The 16,844-nt window shown below is 45.1% G+C and overlaps 3 protein-coding genes across 4 annotated transcripts in view; 2 read left to right on the forward strand and 1 right to left on the reverse strand.

Moving 5' to 3' along the window:
- Nucleotides 1-10,297, reverse strand: part of LNX2 (ligand of numb-protein X 2) — a 76,502-nt gene extending 66,205 nt beyond the window's left edge. The window contains exon 1 of the mRNA XM_025364181.1: nt 10,094-10,297. The gene's annotated coding sequence lies outside the window, so the exon portion shown is untranslated. The remainder of the gene's footprint in view (nt 1-10,093) is intronic.
- A 166-nt stretch (nt 10,298-10,463) lies between these two features.
- The window catches only part of LOC112610731 (protein POLR1D), a 46,500-nt gene continuing 40,119 nt past the window's right edge, over nt 10,464-16,844 (forward strand). The window contains exon 1 of one of the 2 annotated variants that reach the window (XM_025364184.1): nt 10,464-10,859. Coding sequence is in view for 1 of the 2 variants with exons in the window: in XM_025364183.1 (XP_025219968.1) it covers nt 11,699-11,724 (26 nt within the window). In the remaining variant the exon portion in view is untranslated. Of the gene's footprint in view, nt 10,860-11,499; nt 11,725-16,844 lie in introns of those variants that run through there. The other variant, XM_025364183.1, reaches the window with a different exon arrangement.
- Nucleotides 11,182-13,163, forward strand: LOC112610730 (DNA-directed RNA polymerases I and III subunit RPAC2). Its single transcript, XM_025364182.1, has 2 exons — nt 11,182-11,724; nt 12,587-13,163. The coding sequence occupies exons 1-2, from the start codon at nt 11,699-11,701 to the stop codon at nt 12,960-12,962; spliced, it is 402 nt and encodes a 133-aa protein (XP_025219967.1). The 5' UTR covers nt 11,182-11,698; the 3' UTR covers nt 12,963-13,163.

Genomic DNA, 16,844 nt, shown 5'->3' on the forward strand with positions numbered 1-16,844 from the left:
TACATCTCAACAACAGTAAGAATAAAAAAATGGGTCAAGAACGTGAACTGACATTTCTCCAAAAATGATACAGAAATGGCCAACGAGCACATAAGAAGTTCAACATCACTAATCCCAGAAAAACGCAAATCAAAACCACGAGATATCACCTCATACCCATTAATATGGCTACTATTAGAAAAGAGCAAGTGTTGGTGAGAACATCGAGCACGTAGAGAAACTGGAATCCTTTTGCACTGATGGTGAGATTGTAAAACAGTGCAACCGCAATGAAATGAAAAATAGTAGGAGGTTCCTCAAAAAGTTCGACTACCATATAACCTAATAATTCCACTTCTGGGTATACATCCAAAAGATTTCAAAGCAGGGTCTCAAAGAGACATCTGTACACTCATGCTTATGGCAGCACTATGCCCAAGGAAATTCTGTCACGTGCTACAACATGGATGAACCCTGAGATCATCATCCTGCATGAAATAAGTCACACAAAAAAAGACATATACTGTATGATTTCATTTACATGTGGTATCTAAAGTACTCAAATTCTAGAATGTAGAAGAGTGGTTACCAGGGGCTGGGGAGAGGAGGAAATGGGAAGTTGTTTAATGGGTACAGAGCTTCAGTTTCATAAGATGAAAAAGTTTTGGAGATCTGTTGCACTGTAATGTGAATATATTTAACAGTGTACACTTAAAAATAGTTAAGATAGTAAATTTTATGTGTTTGCCACAATAAAGACAAAAAGCTGAAGCAACGTAAAATATTATTCTGTTAAATATTCATTATTTTGGTAGAATTTCTTTTACTTCAACCACTGAAAATTCAGCATCCAAACTGAGATATACTGTTAAGTGCAAACCATTTCACCAGATTTCAGTACTTAATATGGGAAAACAGAATGTCAAATCACATTAATAATTTTATATTGATGACATAATATATTCTGAACATACTGCTTTAAAATATTGAATTTAAAAAATGTTATGCTTTAAGAACAATAATTAGAGGGGAATGGGGGTCAATGGGACTGTGTTTGTTTTATAAGGTTAAAGATTGGGGCATATTTGTAGGTTGGTGTAAAAAAGAAAGCAGGGAGAAAGAGATTAAACATAGAAAAGAAGGGAGCTAACTGATGAAGCCACACCTGAAGGAGACTTGAAGAGGTAACAGGCACATGCGGAAAAACAGATCTGAGACTTAAGTAGGTAACATTTGGAAAGGGAGAGACAGAAAAATTCTAGAGAAATCACAGATCATCTCATTTCCTCCATGAAATAACCAGATTATCTGCAGACTATATAGAAGAGGTGGAGTTGGATAAAAGGGTTTGTAATGATGAGATTTCGGAATAAATCATGAGCGATGAAGAACAAAACCCTCATTGGGGTTAACAAGACTCATATGATCAGGCCATGGCCTACCTCCCTGGCCTCAGCCCCTGCCACGGTCCCAGCTCGCTCTCATCCACCTCCTCCCCCTCCCTCAAAGTGCCATCCATCGCTGACTGCCTCCTCTGAGGGTTTACCTGTGTAATACCCACTCAGCCAGATATCTGTTTAAGGACAACTTCCTCGGGAAGTCTTCAGTGATACCCCACTCGGCAGAGACTACGGCAGTTCCCCTTCTCATAACCCAGACAATACCCTGTGCCAGCACCATCCAACAGAAAGATCACGTGAGCCACAGGTGTCATTTCAAATGTGCCAGTAGCTATGTTTAAAAAATAAAAAGAAACAAGTGAATGAATTACTATTTTGAGACAGGGCCTCTCTCTTGTTGCCCAGGCTGGAGTACAGTGGCACAATCACAGCTCACTGCAGCCTCAACCTCCTGGGCTCAGGTGATCCTCCCACCTTAGCCTCCCCAGTAGCTGGGGTCACAGGCACATGCCACCACACCTGGCGAATTTTTTTTGTAGAGACAGGTTTCGCCATGTTGCCCAGGCTAGGCTCAAAATCCTAGGCTTGAGCGATTCTGTTGCCTTGGCCTCCCAAAGTGAGTCACCATGCCTGGTCGAATTATTTTTAGTATTTTATTTAACCCAATATATCCAGAATATTATCTTGAATTGCCTCTAGATTGTAAACTCCATGAGGATACCACAGCATTCTTAGCTCAGTGTCAGAGCACTCAGTAGGGACTAAACATTTACAAACTGACTGAGGGGTATGGGGGCAGGGGGTTGAGGGGCATTTACTGCATTGAGGACCAGCCATTTAATGGGTGATACTAAAGCAATGGGGAGACAGAAGCAGAGTTAATCTGAACAGGGGCGTTATCTGGCAGGTACAGCACAAAAGACAAGTTCAAGGGAGGCAAAGGTGCCAGTGGGAAGCATATTCCAGGTGTTTAACCATGGGCTTCCTAACTGGATAGAGACGCTCTGCAAGGCCAAAAGGTGTCCCTGCAGCAGGGAGGGGAGGGTAAGGTGGAACAGAAGGACTGGCACACTGTTGCTGTGAGGGGAGGGGACACTCTAATAGAAAGTGTGGGTATTGAGAAAGCTGGAAAGACAGGAGAAGAGACTGAGGTCCAACTACAGGATATGTAAGTTTAAGCTTTCTAACATGGAAAGTTTAGGGAAATGACAAGGTGCCAAATGAATGTTAAGATACAGTGGAAGCAGGCTGGGCTTGGTGGCTCATGCCTGTAATCCCAGCACTCTGGGAGGCCGAGATGGGCAAATCACCTGAGGTAAAGAGTTTGACACCAGGCCAACATGATGAAACACCATCTCTACTACAAATACAAAAATTATCCGGGTGTGGTGGCAGGTGCTTGTAATCCCAGCTACTCGGGAGGCTGAGGCAGGAGAATCGCTTGAACCTGGGAGGTGGAGGTTGCCGTGAGCAGAGATTGCGCCACTGCACTCCAGCCTGGGTGACAGAGCAAGACTCTGTCTCAAAAAAAAACAGAAAACAAAAAACAAAAAAATAGTGGTAGCAAAGGTCACTCGGCTACAAATGATTAACTCCTCGAATGAAAATGTCTTTTAAGAATTTAAATTCTACAAGGGCAGAGACAATCTTTTATATGCCATCCAAGCCCAGCACTTCTTAGGTACTTGTTAAATACAACTAAACTGAAAGTCAAAGTTCAAATGTTAAAAATCACATAGAAGTAAAACTGCCTTTGCAAAAATTATATCAGTGAAAAAACTACAGCAGTGGGGAGATCTTAGCCAATTCTCCTCTTGCCTTTGGCTTTCAAGCTGTCCTTAATTATTCCTGGGCTAAAACCAAGCTAATTTTGGGAGACATTTAGTTTATAGTTTAAATGGTAACAGCCCGCCCCAAAATTCAACCGCCTTTGTAAAGCTAATGAGGGACCACCAAACTAGGCAACTGAGGAACCTGAATTCAGCTAAGGTGTAGACATAAACAATTGCCAGCCACTATTCCAGAGGTCACAGATAAGATATGCAACGTTCCCAATTACTCCTGCAGATAACGTCACTACTGGAGAACCTAAGATTGGCCTTTTGAGATACCTGTTCAGGTTTTTTGGTTAGACCCACTGACCACTCCGGTGGCCTCACCCAGAAGCCACTCAGAGCATAAGAGGACCATTTCCCACACCACTATGATTGTGCCCCCAACCAATCAGCAGCAAGCACCCACTGACTAGCCACCCCCACCCCTTCCCCCAGACTACCTTTGAAAATAGCCCCCAAATGCTCAGGTAGGCTGATTTGGGTAATAATAAAATTCCAGTCTTCTGTTTAGCAAGATCTATGTGTGCAAAAACTGTTTATTGCAATGCCCCCGCCTTGATAAATTGGCTCTATCCGGGCAGTAGGCAGGAAGAACCCACTGGGCAGCTACAGAAGAAAAAGCCACAATACTGAAATAAGATTTAAGTAAAGGTCTCCAATTTACGTGTTCAGTAATTATTTATTGGTCTAAATGATAAGGGTTCTCACAAACAATTAAGTCTTTAAGATTAACAGCCGAAATCCCAATGGGGAAGGGGGTGGCAGGTATAAATATTTTCCAGACTTACCTTACTTTTTATCTATAAAACAAACTAATAGCCAAACAGAGCTTTGGAAACTGAGAGGAAATAAAAACACAGTCAAAAGTGTTTTTTCTGTTCTCTTATTCAACACAATAGTCATCAATACAAAATACTTCTATGTCCAAATGTGGGTTTTCCCCCACACCTGATACACAAAGCAGTGGACACCAGTGGGGTGTCCTCTAATTCAATTCAGTTCTGACACTATCTACCTGGAGATAGCCTCAGATCCCGAAGCTGCCGGCTCAGTCTCCAAGACTGCTCCCCTCTCCACCAGACACCAGTCGCAAGTGCAGGCCTCAGGAAATTCTGACTGGCCTCAATTTGGGGTTCCCATAACCCCTCTTTGGGTTTAATTAACTTGCTAGAGCAGTTCACAGAACTCAAGGATACACTTACTTAGGTTACCAGTTTATTATAAAAGATATTACAAAGGATACAGATGAGATACGCAGGGCGAGGTATGGGAAGGGGTGCGGAGCATCCATGCCCTCCCGGGGCGTGTTACCCTCCGGGAACCTCCGCGTGATCAGCTATCCAGAAGCTCTCTGAACCCTGTCCTCTTGGGCCTTTTATGAGGACTTCATAACATAGGTATGGCTGGTGAAAATCATTGGCCATTGGTGATCAGCTTCCCCTTCAGCTCCTCTGCCCTCCCTGGAGGTTGGTGGTGGGGCTGACAGTCCTAACCCTCTACTCCAGTCTTTCCAGTGACCAGGGCCCATCTTGAAGCTACCTAGGGGCTGCCAGCCATTTAGTCAACTCATCAGCATACAAAGACACTTAGCACTTTGCAGATTCCAAGGAATTTGAGAGTTGTATGCCAGAAAACAGGGATAAAGACCAAACATATATTTCACAACATCACAGAAGCTTTACTATAGCCAAACACATCTTATTTTACATAAGATATAGGCCCTGGAAACTTGGCTATCAACACTTTTTACACTGGCCCCTATTACATACTTTAGAGCAATCTGTTATTTAAAATAATTCTAAGATTACTTTTCAAGAAAAAAAAAGTAAACCCTCATTTGTTTTACATATGAAGGTGGTATGTTTTTAAAGTGGACACACAATAATTGTTTTATAGAATGTTACTTGTCTATTGCCTATTTTCTATTCCTCATTTCTGCTGCTCAGCCTATTTTTTAAGAAAAAATAATTTTTCCCTGCATAATTTCTCCACTGAGGGAAAGTGACTGTCAAATTTATCATTTCTCAATCTCCAGGCTGGAAAGATTAAACATATAAACTATGCTTGCATCCTATCCTTCACAACACTTCTGTTCCTATCTTTCCAGCTATCTTCATCAAGACTTCAGAGGCTCTGCCCTGGTGTTTTACAAATAACCAAGAGAGGACAAATTTATGACGTGGCTATTGTCAGTTAACCTCTGAACACAGCTATCTCTCTATAAAATAGTTTAATCATAAGCCATCAATGTTACAGTTCCTGTATCTTCCTATAAGAACATGAAACACTTCAAGCTTCCTCACTGGATCAATTCTCTTTCGCTTTTCCTCTGACCAATGACTGTTTCAAAGATTTGGAGAAGTCTATGAGCCAAGCCAGATCAAAGCCAATTTGGATGCAATGTGTTCATTAACACATGCTGTCAACAAAAAGAGTCACACTCTGCAACATATTTGAAGAGATTTATTCTGAGCCAAATATGAGTGACCATGGCCCATGACACAGATCTCAGGAGGTCCTGAGAACACGTGCCCGAGGTGGTGGGGGTGCAGCTTGGTTTTACACATTTTAGGGAGGCATGAGACATCAATCAAAAAAATTTTAAGAAATACATTGGTTTGGTCCAGAAAGGTGGGACAATTGCATGGCGTGGGGGTGGGGTGGGGGGAGTGGCATTCCAAGCCATAGGTAAATTTAAATTATTTTCTGGTTGACAATTGGTTGAGTTTGTCTAAAGCCCTGAGATCAACAGAAAGGAATGTCTGGGTTAAGACAAAGGATTCTGGAGACCCAAGTTCTTACTTTCAGAGGAAGCCTTCAGGTAGTAGGCTTCAATAGGCTGTAGTAAAATGCTTCTTACCGGACTTAAAGTCTATGTTAATGTTAACGTCAGAAAGGCATAACAAGTCATGTCCGATCCCCACTTCCCAATCATGACCTGAAACTGTCTCTCAGGTTAAATTTTAAAAGACCCCTGGCTGAGGAGGAAGTCCATTCAGATGGCTGGGGAGAAGGGGGAACTTAGAATTTTATTTTTGGTTTACAATACATTAATATTTGCTTAAGTACTTAGGGATTCTGCAGTTAGCAAAACAGATAGGATCCCAGCTCTAGGAAGCATACATTCTAAAGGATAGAACCTATAACACCTGCTTCTTTAAAAGCATATCAACTAGAGGACAATTTATTATTGTAATGTCATGAGCACTTACTTGTTAAAAAAATTCCTTTTTTTTTTTTTTTTTTTTTTTTGAGACTGAGTCTAGCTCTGTCACCCAGGCTGGAGCACAGTGGCACAATCTCGGCTTACTGCAACCTCTACCTCCTGGGTTCAAGCGATTTCTCCCACCTCAGCCCCTTGACTAGCTGGGATTACAGGCACCTGCCACCACACCCAGCTAATTTTTGTATTTTTAGTAGAGACGGGGTTTCACTGTATTGGCCAGGCTGGTCTCGAACTCCTGACCTCATGATCCGCCCGCCTCGGCCTCCCAAAGTGCTAGAATTACAAGCGTGAGCCACTGCGGCTGGTCAAAAAATTCCTCTTAGTAACCTCTCAGAAGGCTAATACACAAAATAGCCACCTTTTCTGAATCCAACCAAACAAAACAACTTATTAACCACAGATTTTCCTACTGCTTTGTATTTTCTGAGGAAAAGAAACACATGCCAGGAAAGCTAAAAGGGATGTGTTTTGTAAAACTCTCAGGCCCTCCAACAGGCTCAATTTAGGTAGGCCTGCCCCAGTCTTCAAATTCTATGTGCACGATACATATATATAACTTTTTCAACCAACACTGCTTCCTAAACAGAGGAGAACCTATGAAATGAGACCTGTGATTCTTTTTTAAAAACCTAGAAGCATTTGGATGGAGGAAGATGGGCCTGTGAACGATGGCCCTGTAAGCAGGAGGAGAAGTTAAATAGTTCTTCATAATACAATTTAAAGATATTTGAATTTTGGGGTGGCAATCAGAAAGGAAAGAAAGAAGAGGGGGAGAAGGCTGAAGAGCCAACCAGATTACAAGAGCCTGGAGTCCTTCTTTCTTTGATGGTGGCCAAAATGTATTTTAAGGACAGAAATGCCTAATATTCAATGTCAACACTTCTGACATTGCTCCACTGTGAACCCCTTCACCCTCCCCTTCCTCTAAATCTCCTATAAAGCTTACCACACCCATAAAGGCTTTCTGTGAACTCTTTTTTTTTCTTTTCTATTCTTTCCTAGCTCCTGTGAGACACAACTATCCAACAACTGCATCATGGATCTCTCAACCATCCATTTAGCACCTCCTTAGATTGGTCCAAAACTGAACTTATCTCCCCTTCCACACCTCTACCATCAATCGTTTTTAACTGCTTCTTCTCATATTCTCCAACATTCCACTAGCTCATTAATGTCATCATCTAAAGGAACAACTAATATTTACTGAGCACTTGGAATGTGCTAAGTACCCTGCCAAAGGCATTACATGCGTAATTCCTCAAACCCTACTGAACAGGTATGACAATCATTTCCCAAATATTAGGAAATCAAAGTTCTGTGAGGATAGTAATTCCAAGGGTAAGTAATAGAATTAGAATTTGACCCGTTTTAATTCCACAGCCAGCTTACCCAGTCAATCAATGCCTGAAATCAAACAACCCAGGATTCATCCTTCCCCTCCTTAAGCCTATCTAGTCACTTACCTGGTCCAGCCTCCTAGTCATACGTGTTAAACGCCATGTCGTTTCTCCTTCCACTACCAGCACACTAGCATTTACTAAGTCCTTACTATGTGGCACTCACTATTCTAAGTAATATACATATTTTTTCAAGTTCTATCCCCCAAACTCTGAGATGAAAAACCTAAGAAACAAAGAGGTTTCAGGGTATGACAGAGCCTGATTCCACCCAGGTAATCTGAATAGAGAATCCCTGAGCACTTAACCCCTCCATTATAACAGCCTCCAACTTAGTCTCAATACCGCCCATCTGGAAGCCCACCATCCTCCAGATGCTGCAGATATCTTTCTGGAATGCGAATGTTATCATGACATTCTCCTGCTTAAAATTAGCAGCTCAGTATCACTGACTGGATAAAGTCCAAATTTCTTAATCTGGTATACAAAATCCTTCATTTTTCTGTTCAAGTCAATTCAGTAAATATTTTAGTGACCAATGTAAGCAAGAAAAGGTGCCAAGTGCTCTGAAATGAATACTATACATGTCCCTGACTACTACTTCCACCTTGGACACTGGGTCCTTCGGCCAGACAAGCCCATATGCAAAGCTCATAATACAACAGCCCAAAGATACATGCATTTATTTTTAAGTGGCCTGCGTGCTCCGTGCCTACAATGTACGATATCCCAAATCAATCTGAAGGCTAGGTGCCTACGTAACACCTATTCTTACAGGTCTCCAGGCAGAAATGCTCCCTAAGTTCAAATCACTTCAGGGTAACTAGCGGGAAAAAAGCATGGATCAGTTTCCAAATGAGAAAACTTCTGGGCAAGAACTAACCCCTGCCATCAATGACTGGCATGCAGTAGGTACTTTATCAGTGGCTAAATGAATAAATAATGAAAAAATGTCAAAGTTGATGAGAAGACGAGAGAAACAAGATATATGGAGTATGTAACACACAAGTGGGCCGAATTAAAAGTAATGTTATTCTACTTTGGTTCTCATTTGGCCTACTTTTACCCCATGGGAAAACTCACATGTGGGACTTGGACAAGCTTAAAAAGCCAAAACTCTGTTATTCATGGCTCAACAAAGCTTTGACAAGCCAAAAAGGATACCAGATTCCCGCTTCCTTCTTTACCTGCCAAAGTCCATTTTCTAAAGAGGTGTGGGGGTGGGAATCAAATCTAGCAAAGTAAATAAAATTGATCTACTGAGATCCAACTTCATCAGTGCTGCATCGAAGTACATGCAAAAGAAATATCAAAATCTGTCCTGGGAAGAAGGCCAATTTACAAGTAAGTACTATTGCCGCAAGAATGTGAAATTCTTAAAGGCAGTTCCAATAAGCTGGAGCTCACAAGTGTTCCTCCTCCTGCACCGCCACGCTCTTCACTCAACTTTGTTTCTGATTTCTGTGATTTTAAAAAGGATAATAAATACAGCAAAGTCCATGCATAAGTGTACTTTAGCTCCTGGCACAAACGAACGTCTGGATTCATAAACTCAACGTAAACTGAAATACTAGAAGAAACACTACATGAGTCAAAAGTCCTTGTTTAAAACGTGGCATAAAGCTTTGAAAAGCGAGTGATGTATTTCCTGAACGATGCTTTGTGTGCAACTGGTTCCAAATCAAGATTCGCATTTTTAAATTACCCACTGGAATATGTCAAATCTATCTCCCACCCTCTCCAGCCTAAAGAGAAAGGTGAGAATTCACAGGCAACAGGCTAGGGCGGAGGGAACGATCTCTCCCTATCCCTTTGCAGAGGAACAAAATCCGACAAAGGCAGCTAGTGCCACTCGCATTGCCGACACCACACACACACACAGGAAATTTAAACACTCACCCCACCTCTCCCTTCCCTTAAGAAGCAAACGACGCCAAGATCTGCACCGCGGTGGCCGGAACCAGCAAATGCTAACAGCCGGAGGCCGCCCGCCTCCACGGCTCCTACAGGCGGCGGGCACCGGGCGCCGACTCTCCCTCCCCGACCAGCCCCACACCGGAGTCCACGCCAGCCCCGCAGCCCGGGCGAGCGAAGACAGCCGCGGACGACCAAAGCTCCGGGGCGAGCTGCGGCGCCGCTCCGGCCACCTCCCGGGGCGCGGCGCTCCTCCACACCCAGCCGACGCCCGCACCTGAGGCGGCTGCCCGCAGCCGGGGAGAGGGCGTGCAGCGAGGCGGGCAGGGCAAAGTTACTCACTGGGAAAGCGCGGCTGCCCGGGCCGCGCACGGGCTCCTGGCGCCGCTGCCCGGCACCAGCTCCCGTTCTTCGCGGCCCGCTGAGGGAGCGGTAGAGCCTGCCCGGCTCCGCTCCGCCGAGAATTGCCGCCGCCTCCACCGCGGATTTCCTGGCAAGAAGCAAACTCCGGCCAAGACTTCACTTCTCAACCGCCCCTGCTGCCTTCCCGGGGGCCAGCGCTAAGGCCGAGCGGCCCAACCCGCAGCCGGGCCAATCGGAGGTAGCACAGGGCGGGAGGTGGGCGGACCAGAGGGCGGCTCCACCTATCCGAGAGCTCGGGAGGCGGGCCAGAAGGGGCCCGTCACTCCTGGGTTAGAGTGAGACCACTCCGCCCTCGCCGCCCGCCTCCCCCACCCGCCCCGGGCTGTCCCTGCCGCCCGCCTGATTCCCCTGCGGAAGCCCCGGGGGCTAGGTGCCTGTGCGCACCCCGGGCCGCCGCCAGGAGTGGCACTGCTCGGGAAGGAGTGAACATCCAGAGGAATCGCGGGGCGGGGTGGGGGGAGGCTAGGAGAACAGGTGGCGCAGGGAAGCAGAAACGTAGTTGCGCAGGACAGCTGGACAGCTGGAGTGGGGCAGGGTCGGGGCCGGCGGCTAGCGGAGAAGGGCCTATTCGAGAGGAAGCGCACCTGAGGGAGCGCGGCCGGGGCCGGGACGCTGGGAGCTGGGCGGAGAGCGAGTCTGGGTGGCGAAGGTTGCCGAGGCGGGGGTTGGGCACCTGGGAACAAAGGTGAGGGCGGGTTCCGCAGGTGAGGAGGTTTGAAGAGCCACAGCGGGTAAAGGGAAAAGGGAGTCCACAGCTGGAGAGGACGCGCTCTGGGGGGTAGAAGGAATCCTAGGACGGAAAGAATGAGGTGGGAAACAGTTTTTTCCCAAACTCTCACTACCCCAAAAGAGAAAGACATTTCTTTCTTGCCCCTTATTTGACCCAGTTGAGAATGCAACTGCAAGGTCCCCGGTGAGACAAATACCGCCTTCAACCCTCGTATTCTGTTGTGACTCATCTTGCACGTGACCCCCTCCCTCTTCAAGGTGTGTTGACCGACTAGAGCTTAAGCCTGTCGTCCCACAGAAGGCCCGGGAGGGCAGGGGTCCCAGGAAGGGCCATCCTGGGTCAACACCGCCCCAGTGGGGGAGTCGGGCCTCTTTCGCCCTTGCCACTGGGAAGGGAAGTGATTTAGGGGCGGCAGGTAAGGCCCCGCTCCTTCGCCATCACCTGGGGAAAGGTGAGCTGGCGCGCCCGCAGGCCTGTCTGGGCCTCGGGGTAAAGCGGCGCTGGCCCCTCCCCCTGCCCCTCCCGCCGTGAGTGGCCTCCCCTGGTCGCCCAGGTGAGCCGCCGGGCCGCGAGCCACCGCCCACCCCGCGTCGGGGCGGGGCCTGGGGGCGGAGCCTGATGCCCCGCCCCGCGGCTGGGCCCTGCCGCGCCGCTGCGGCTCCTCCTCCCTCCTTCCGTCCTCCGCGCCTTCCGTCGGTCTGTCCTTCCTTCCTGCTTCGTCTCCACGCCTCGCGCTATGGGACAGAACCCCCGATCCGCCAGCACCACCTGAGGATCCGGAAACCGCCCCAGCGATGGAAGAGGACCAGGAGCTGGAGAGGTAACGGCCGAGGAGGAGGCGGGCGGAGCGGGCCGCGCCCAAGGGGAACGGGTGGCCGAGGGGCACGCTGCCCGGCCTGGCAGTCGGGGCCTGACTCGGGGCGCAGAGAAGAATCATGGAGAGAGAGGTGGGGAGGAGACATGAATGTTTCAATTGAGAGACTGAGAGGTGCGCTAGCTATTAAGGAGGGAAGACAAGTTGGGAGACCAGAGTTAAGTATCCGAACTGCCCATCCCCGTTAGAACAGCAGCGTGTAAAATCACGCCCCGGGCCTCTGCTCCCTGAGGACGGTACTGGTGCCTCTGTCCCTGTAACTACGGCTCACGTTCCTTCTATGTACAGTCTGCTCCTAAAGCCACTCATCTGTGCACTGAGCTCTTTTTCTCCCTCCCGCTTGACTCCTGGACCTTCCATTCTCCTAGTTTCCTTCTCTTGCAAAATGGAAGCCGTAGTTGGGCCTGCACATTGATCATCTGTATCCTCTATTTTTATACTAGAGCAATCGGGATTTTTATGCCTTTCAACCCCCTTTTCATCCTCTAGCAGGACCAATCCTATTCTAATCCTATCCCTTGCTTGTGACTCTACCAAAGAATATTTTTGCGAACACTTAAGTTTGTGTTTTTCTAAGAAAACTCCCCTTGTGGCCAGTGTGGATGGTCAGATGGAGCAGGGAAAAACTGGAGGCAATAAATTATTTATTGATAGAGTTTGTGGAGGCAGGAGAATGAGAGGCGAATAATTCTATGTAGCTGGAGTAGATTAATAATAATGCGTTGCAATGTGATATAGTAAATGAAAAAAAGCTAGTTACAAAACAATATTCAGTATGATCTCATTTTTATAAAAAATATGTGTGTAGAAAAATATCTGGATTGAAGACCTCAATGGCTGAAGGCGAGAGGAAGACAGCCCTGGAAATGGTCCAGGCAGCTGGAACAGATAGACACTGTGTGACATTTGTATTGCACGAGGAAGACCATACCCTAGGAAATTCTCTACGTTACATGATCATGAAGAACCCGGAAGTGGAATTTTGTGGTTACACTACGACCCATCCTTCAGAGAGCAAAATTAATTTACGCATTCAGACTCGAGGTACCCTTCCAGCTGTTGAGCCATTTCAGAGAGGCCTGAATGAGCTCATGAGTGTCTGCCAACATGTGCTTGACAAGTTTGAGGCCAGCATAAAGGACTATAAGGATCAAAAAGCAAGCAGAAATGAATCCACATTCTAGTCCCTTATGCAGTATACAAGGAGAACTGTCCTCTAGGATATTCTCTTCCTGATGGTGCAGAACCCAGAATTAGAAGTTTGTGGTTACAGCATACTCTGTCCTTCAGAAAGGCGTGATTCTAGCTGTTGCCCCTCGCAGCTGTTGGAACCTCTGCAAAAACCTCTGTATTCTTCTAATAAATTCCCTCTTTTATTTAAACTAGTTTGACTGGTTTCTGTTCCATGCAACCAAATGGTCCTTGAGGATGACTTTTTTTTTCTTTTAATTAAGCCAGCGTTGAAAATGAGGAAACTGAGCATATCAGAGATCTAGACAAGAACTGTGATCATGGGAATTAAAAGGAGTATGTATCCATGTCTGTAGTTGGGGTGGTGGGAGTAAGGGAAGAGACAAAAACCATTACCCCAGTTAGACTGTTGTTAGTTTAAAAAAAGAAGGAAAATTGGGGTGGGGACTTGACTTCTTGCTAAACTTTTTGGCTTTTAAAGAATTGCATCATTTGCTGTGGTTGGGAGACTGGGCAAGGGTGGGAACAATTTGACAGAAGTGTGAGAATTCTGGTTTTACATGAGAGTTTTAAGGAGTAAGGCTCCATCTTTGAGGCATTTACAGGAAATATACCAGTTTACTGCTTGAATTTTGGGATGTTGATACTTAGTCATGATCTAAGTAAGGTAAGATGTTTTGATTATGTTACAGAAGGAGAAAATTGGGATGACTAGATAACATTTTCAGTCCTTAGGTAGGTGTAGCCTACGGTAATGTAGAAGAAGCCCTATTTGAGAGAAGATAAAGCCAAGGAGAAGGAAAATTCCAAGGAAATGACTGTTTTGGAAAACACATATCCCATCCACCAGTGCTCTGTGCTTTGGGGCCTTGTTTATGCTATCCCTTCTTCTTGGGCCAGTCTTACTCCTGCCATACTAAGTGAAAGCTTATGTGTCAGGCCCCCCAGCCTAGTTTGGGTACTTCTTTGTGCTTTCATTACACCCTGTGTTTCCTGGCCTTGGTATTTACTATGCTGTTGGTAGTGCTTATTTACCCACTATATCAACTTGCAGGTCAACATGATTCTGGTATCTGGAACACCTGACAGGTAGTGGACACTTAGTAAATACTCTCTATGAATTCATGTAAGTAGTTATGGCCTGCAGCTTTTCAGTCACTCAATCCTGACCTCTTATACTAGCCTGCTGTAGAGCCTACATTTCCTATACTCAGTCAACTTCTTTAAAGATATTTCCATATTTTTGAGCACTAGTATGTTCCAGGCCTTGGGGATAGATATATAGGGATAGTGGATGAGACAGAGTAAGTCCTGTTCTCATAAAGCATGTGTTATATAATAAGAGCCCCTTTAAAAAAAAAAAAACATTGTAAGGCTCGCCATAGGACTCATACCTGGGAAGCCAAGGTGGGAGGATCACTTGAGCCCAGGAGACAAGCCTGGGCAACATAGGGAGTCCCTGTCTCTACAAAAAAATTAAAAAGCTATCCCGGCATGGTGACACATGCCTGTAGTCCCAGCTACTTGGGAAGCTGAGGCAAGAGGATATCTTGAACCCAGGAGGTTGAGGCTGCAATGAGCCATGACCACACCACTGCATTCCATCCTGGGTGACAGAGTGAGACCCTGTCTCAAAAAATATATATAAAATTAAAAACTTGTAATTCTGTGAAAGCAGCAAATGTAGGGTCAAGATAGAAAACATGAGAAAGGAATCTGCTTTAGGCATGGAAGTTAGGAAAGGTGTTCTAGAGATTACAGGAAGGGAGAGAGCTGGCTGTGCAAAGAGAGAAAATGCATTCTGGGGGTGTAGCATGTGCAAAGGTCCTGAAGCAGAAAACTGGTGGCGTGAAGCAGAAAACTGGTGGCGTGAGGAACTGAAGATATTGAAAGAAGATCTGCATGTTTTTGTAGCACAGTAGACAAGGAGAAGGGCTGGTCCCTCTGGAGTCCATGGGAGGAAGAGACGGGGTAGTAGAGATTTTGGATTTTAAGCACAGTGGGAATGGCATCTTCATTACTTTGATTACAGTGTTGGGGGAGATGAATTATAGGGAGGCTGGAGTAGTAGCAGAGAGAGACACTATAAAGAGTTGAAGTGGCCTAGAAGGGTAGAAGCTAATGATGGAGAAGAGAAGGTAGGTTTGAGGTATATTTTAGAATTGAATTGGCACAGAATTGGTACACCTCAGGAATTGAATGTGGAAGATGAAGAATCTAAGATGACTACTGCCTAGCTTTAGGGCCAATTACTGAAATTGAAAAGCTTAAAATGGAAAATAGATTGGGAGGTGGAAAAGATGATAGGAATCAAAAGTTTCATCTTTGAACATTGTAAGCAGTGGCTATGTGAGTTGGAGATCGTGGAAGAGATCTAAGCTGGAGACAAATTTTGTGAGTCCTTGCCATAAAGATGACAAAAATTGATTAAAAAAAAAAAAAAATAGAGGGTGGCAAAGAAGTGGGCCCAGAACCAAGCCCTAGGCAACTTCAGTATTTAAAGTTTGGGTCAAAGAAGAGTTTTAAAGATAAGAGTATTTATAAGTTTGGGTCAATGTGATGGTAGGAAAGTGCAAAAGTAGGGTATGGAAGCCAAGGGTTTCAAATAGGGAATAGAAAAATGTCACCTGAAGTTAACATGGAGGTCACTAGGCGGAAGCAGCATTAGTTTACTACCTAGGAGGAGTAAACATTACCACTCATACAGAGGAATGGCCTAGTTTGGTTTTCCAATAAAAGAAGCACATGAAGACATTGGAAGAGGTGAGTTTAGGCGGAAGCAGGGATGTCATAGGGCAAGGATACAGAATATTCTCTTATGGTTATAGTAAGAAATTCTGGAAAGTCAATGTTTAAGGGCATTAGCCTTTGAAGATAAAAGGAAGCTTAAAAAGGATGTGGAAAAGGATTAAAAACTTTTTTCCTCTCCCAAAACTTTGCCTGTGGGAATAGTAAACAGAATTACTTACATGGAGTTTAATTCCTCTGAACCAAGGCCTGTCAGGAGATGAAAACAAAGTTTAATTAGTGGACAGCAAGGTACAGACTGATGATAGCAGATGAAGTACAGTAGGAAACACACCCAGAGGCGACCACTCACCACATCACGACTTCATTGCACCCAAAAGGATTTAGACTGATCATGTAGCATTCTGTCTTGAATCTCTTTAGGGTGGCCATAAACTCACAGGTTCATAAAAAACACCTGCAGAAGGCAGTTGGGTGAAGGGAAGAAACTGAGAACAGGGTAGGCAGGTTAACCAAGAGTCTTGTATATGTGAAAGGAATCTGCATAAAGTCTGTAGGGACCTGAGGGAAAGCTGAGTTGGTCCAAAAAGGACCAGGGAGACGAATGTGAATCATACTCATATGTACTGTGAAAAGTTAATCTGCATCTGATTTGCACTCCAATAACATTTCATTCTAAATAAACTCATGCCAGTGATTCAAGATCAGAAGTTCTCTTCAGCTGTAAAGTACTATGACTTTTAAAAAGCCGATTATTAAATAATATTATATACCAAAAGCTTTTAATATATAGTAATTCTGAGTACTTGCTGGCACTTTCTATTTTCAAAGTACTTTACAAGCTAATTATTTATAAATTGCATATAGCTGTAACATCTAAGTACTCTAATTAGTTGGCGTAATGCACAGGTTCACACAGAATCTCTAGAGATGGAAAGGTGTCTACATACAAAGTGGTCTCTTCAGTATTGACCCAAAGAGTATCTTACATCTCAAGCGACAGGAAAGCATATCAAGTTCCATGGCCTACCGCCCACCAGCCGCCTTTTAGTTGCCCGTCAACATATTATTCAGATTTTAGATGGTCTCCAGATCACTAGACAAAAGTCATCCTTTTGGTTAGCGTT

This window comes from Theropithecus gelada, chromosome 17, assembly GCF_003255815.1.
Source record: "Theropithecus gelada isolate Dixy chromosome 17, Tgel_1.0, whole genome shotgun sequence".
Lineage (NCBI taxonomy): Eukaryota > Metazoa > Chordata > Mammalia > Primates > Cercopithecidae > Theropithecus > Theropithecus gelada.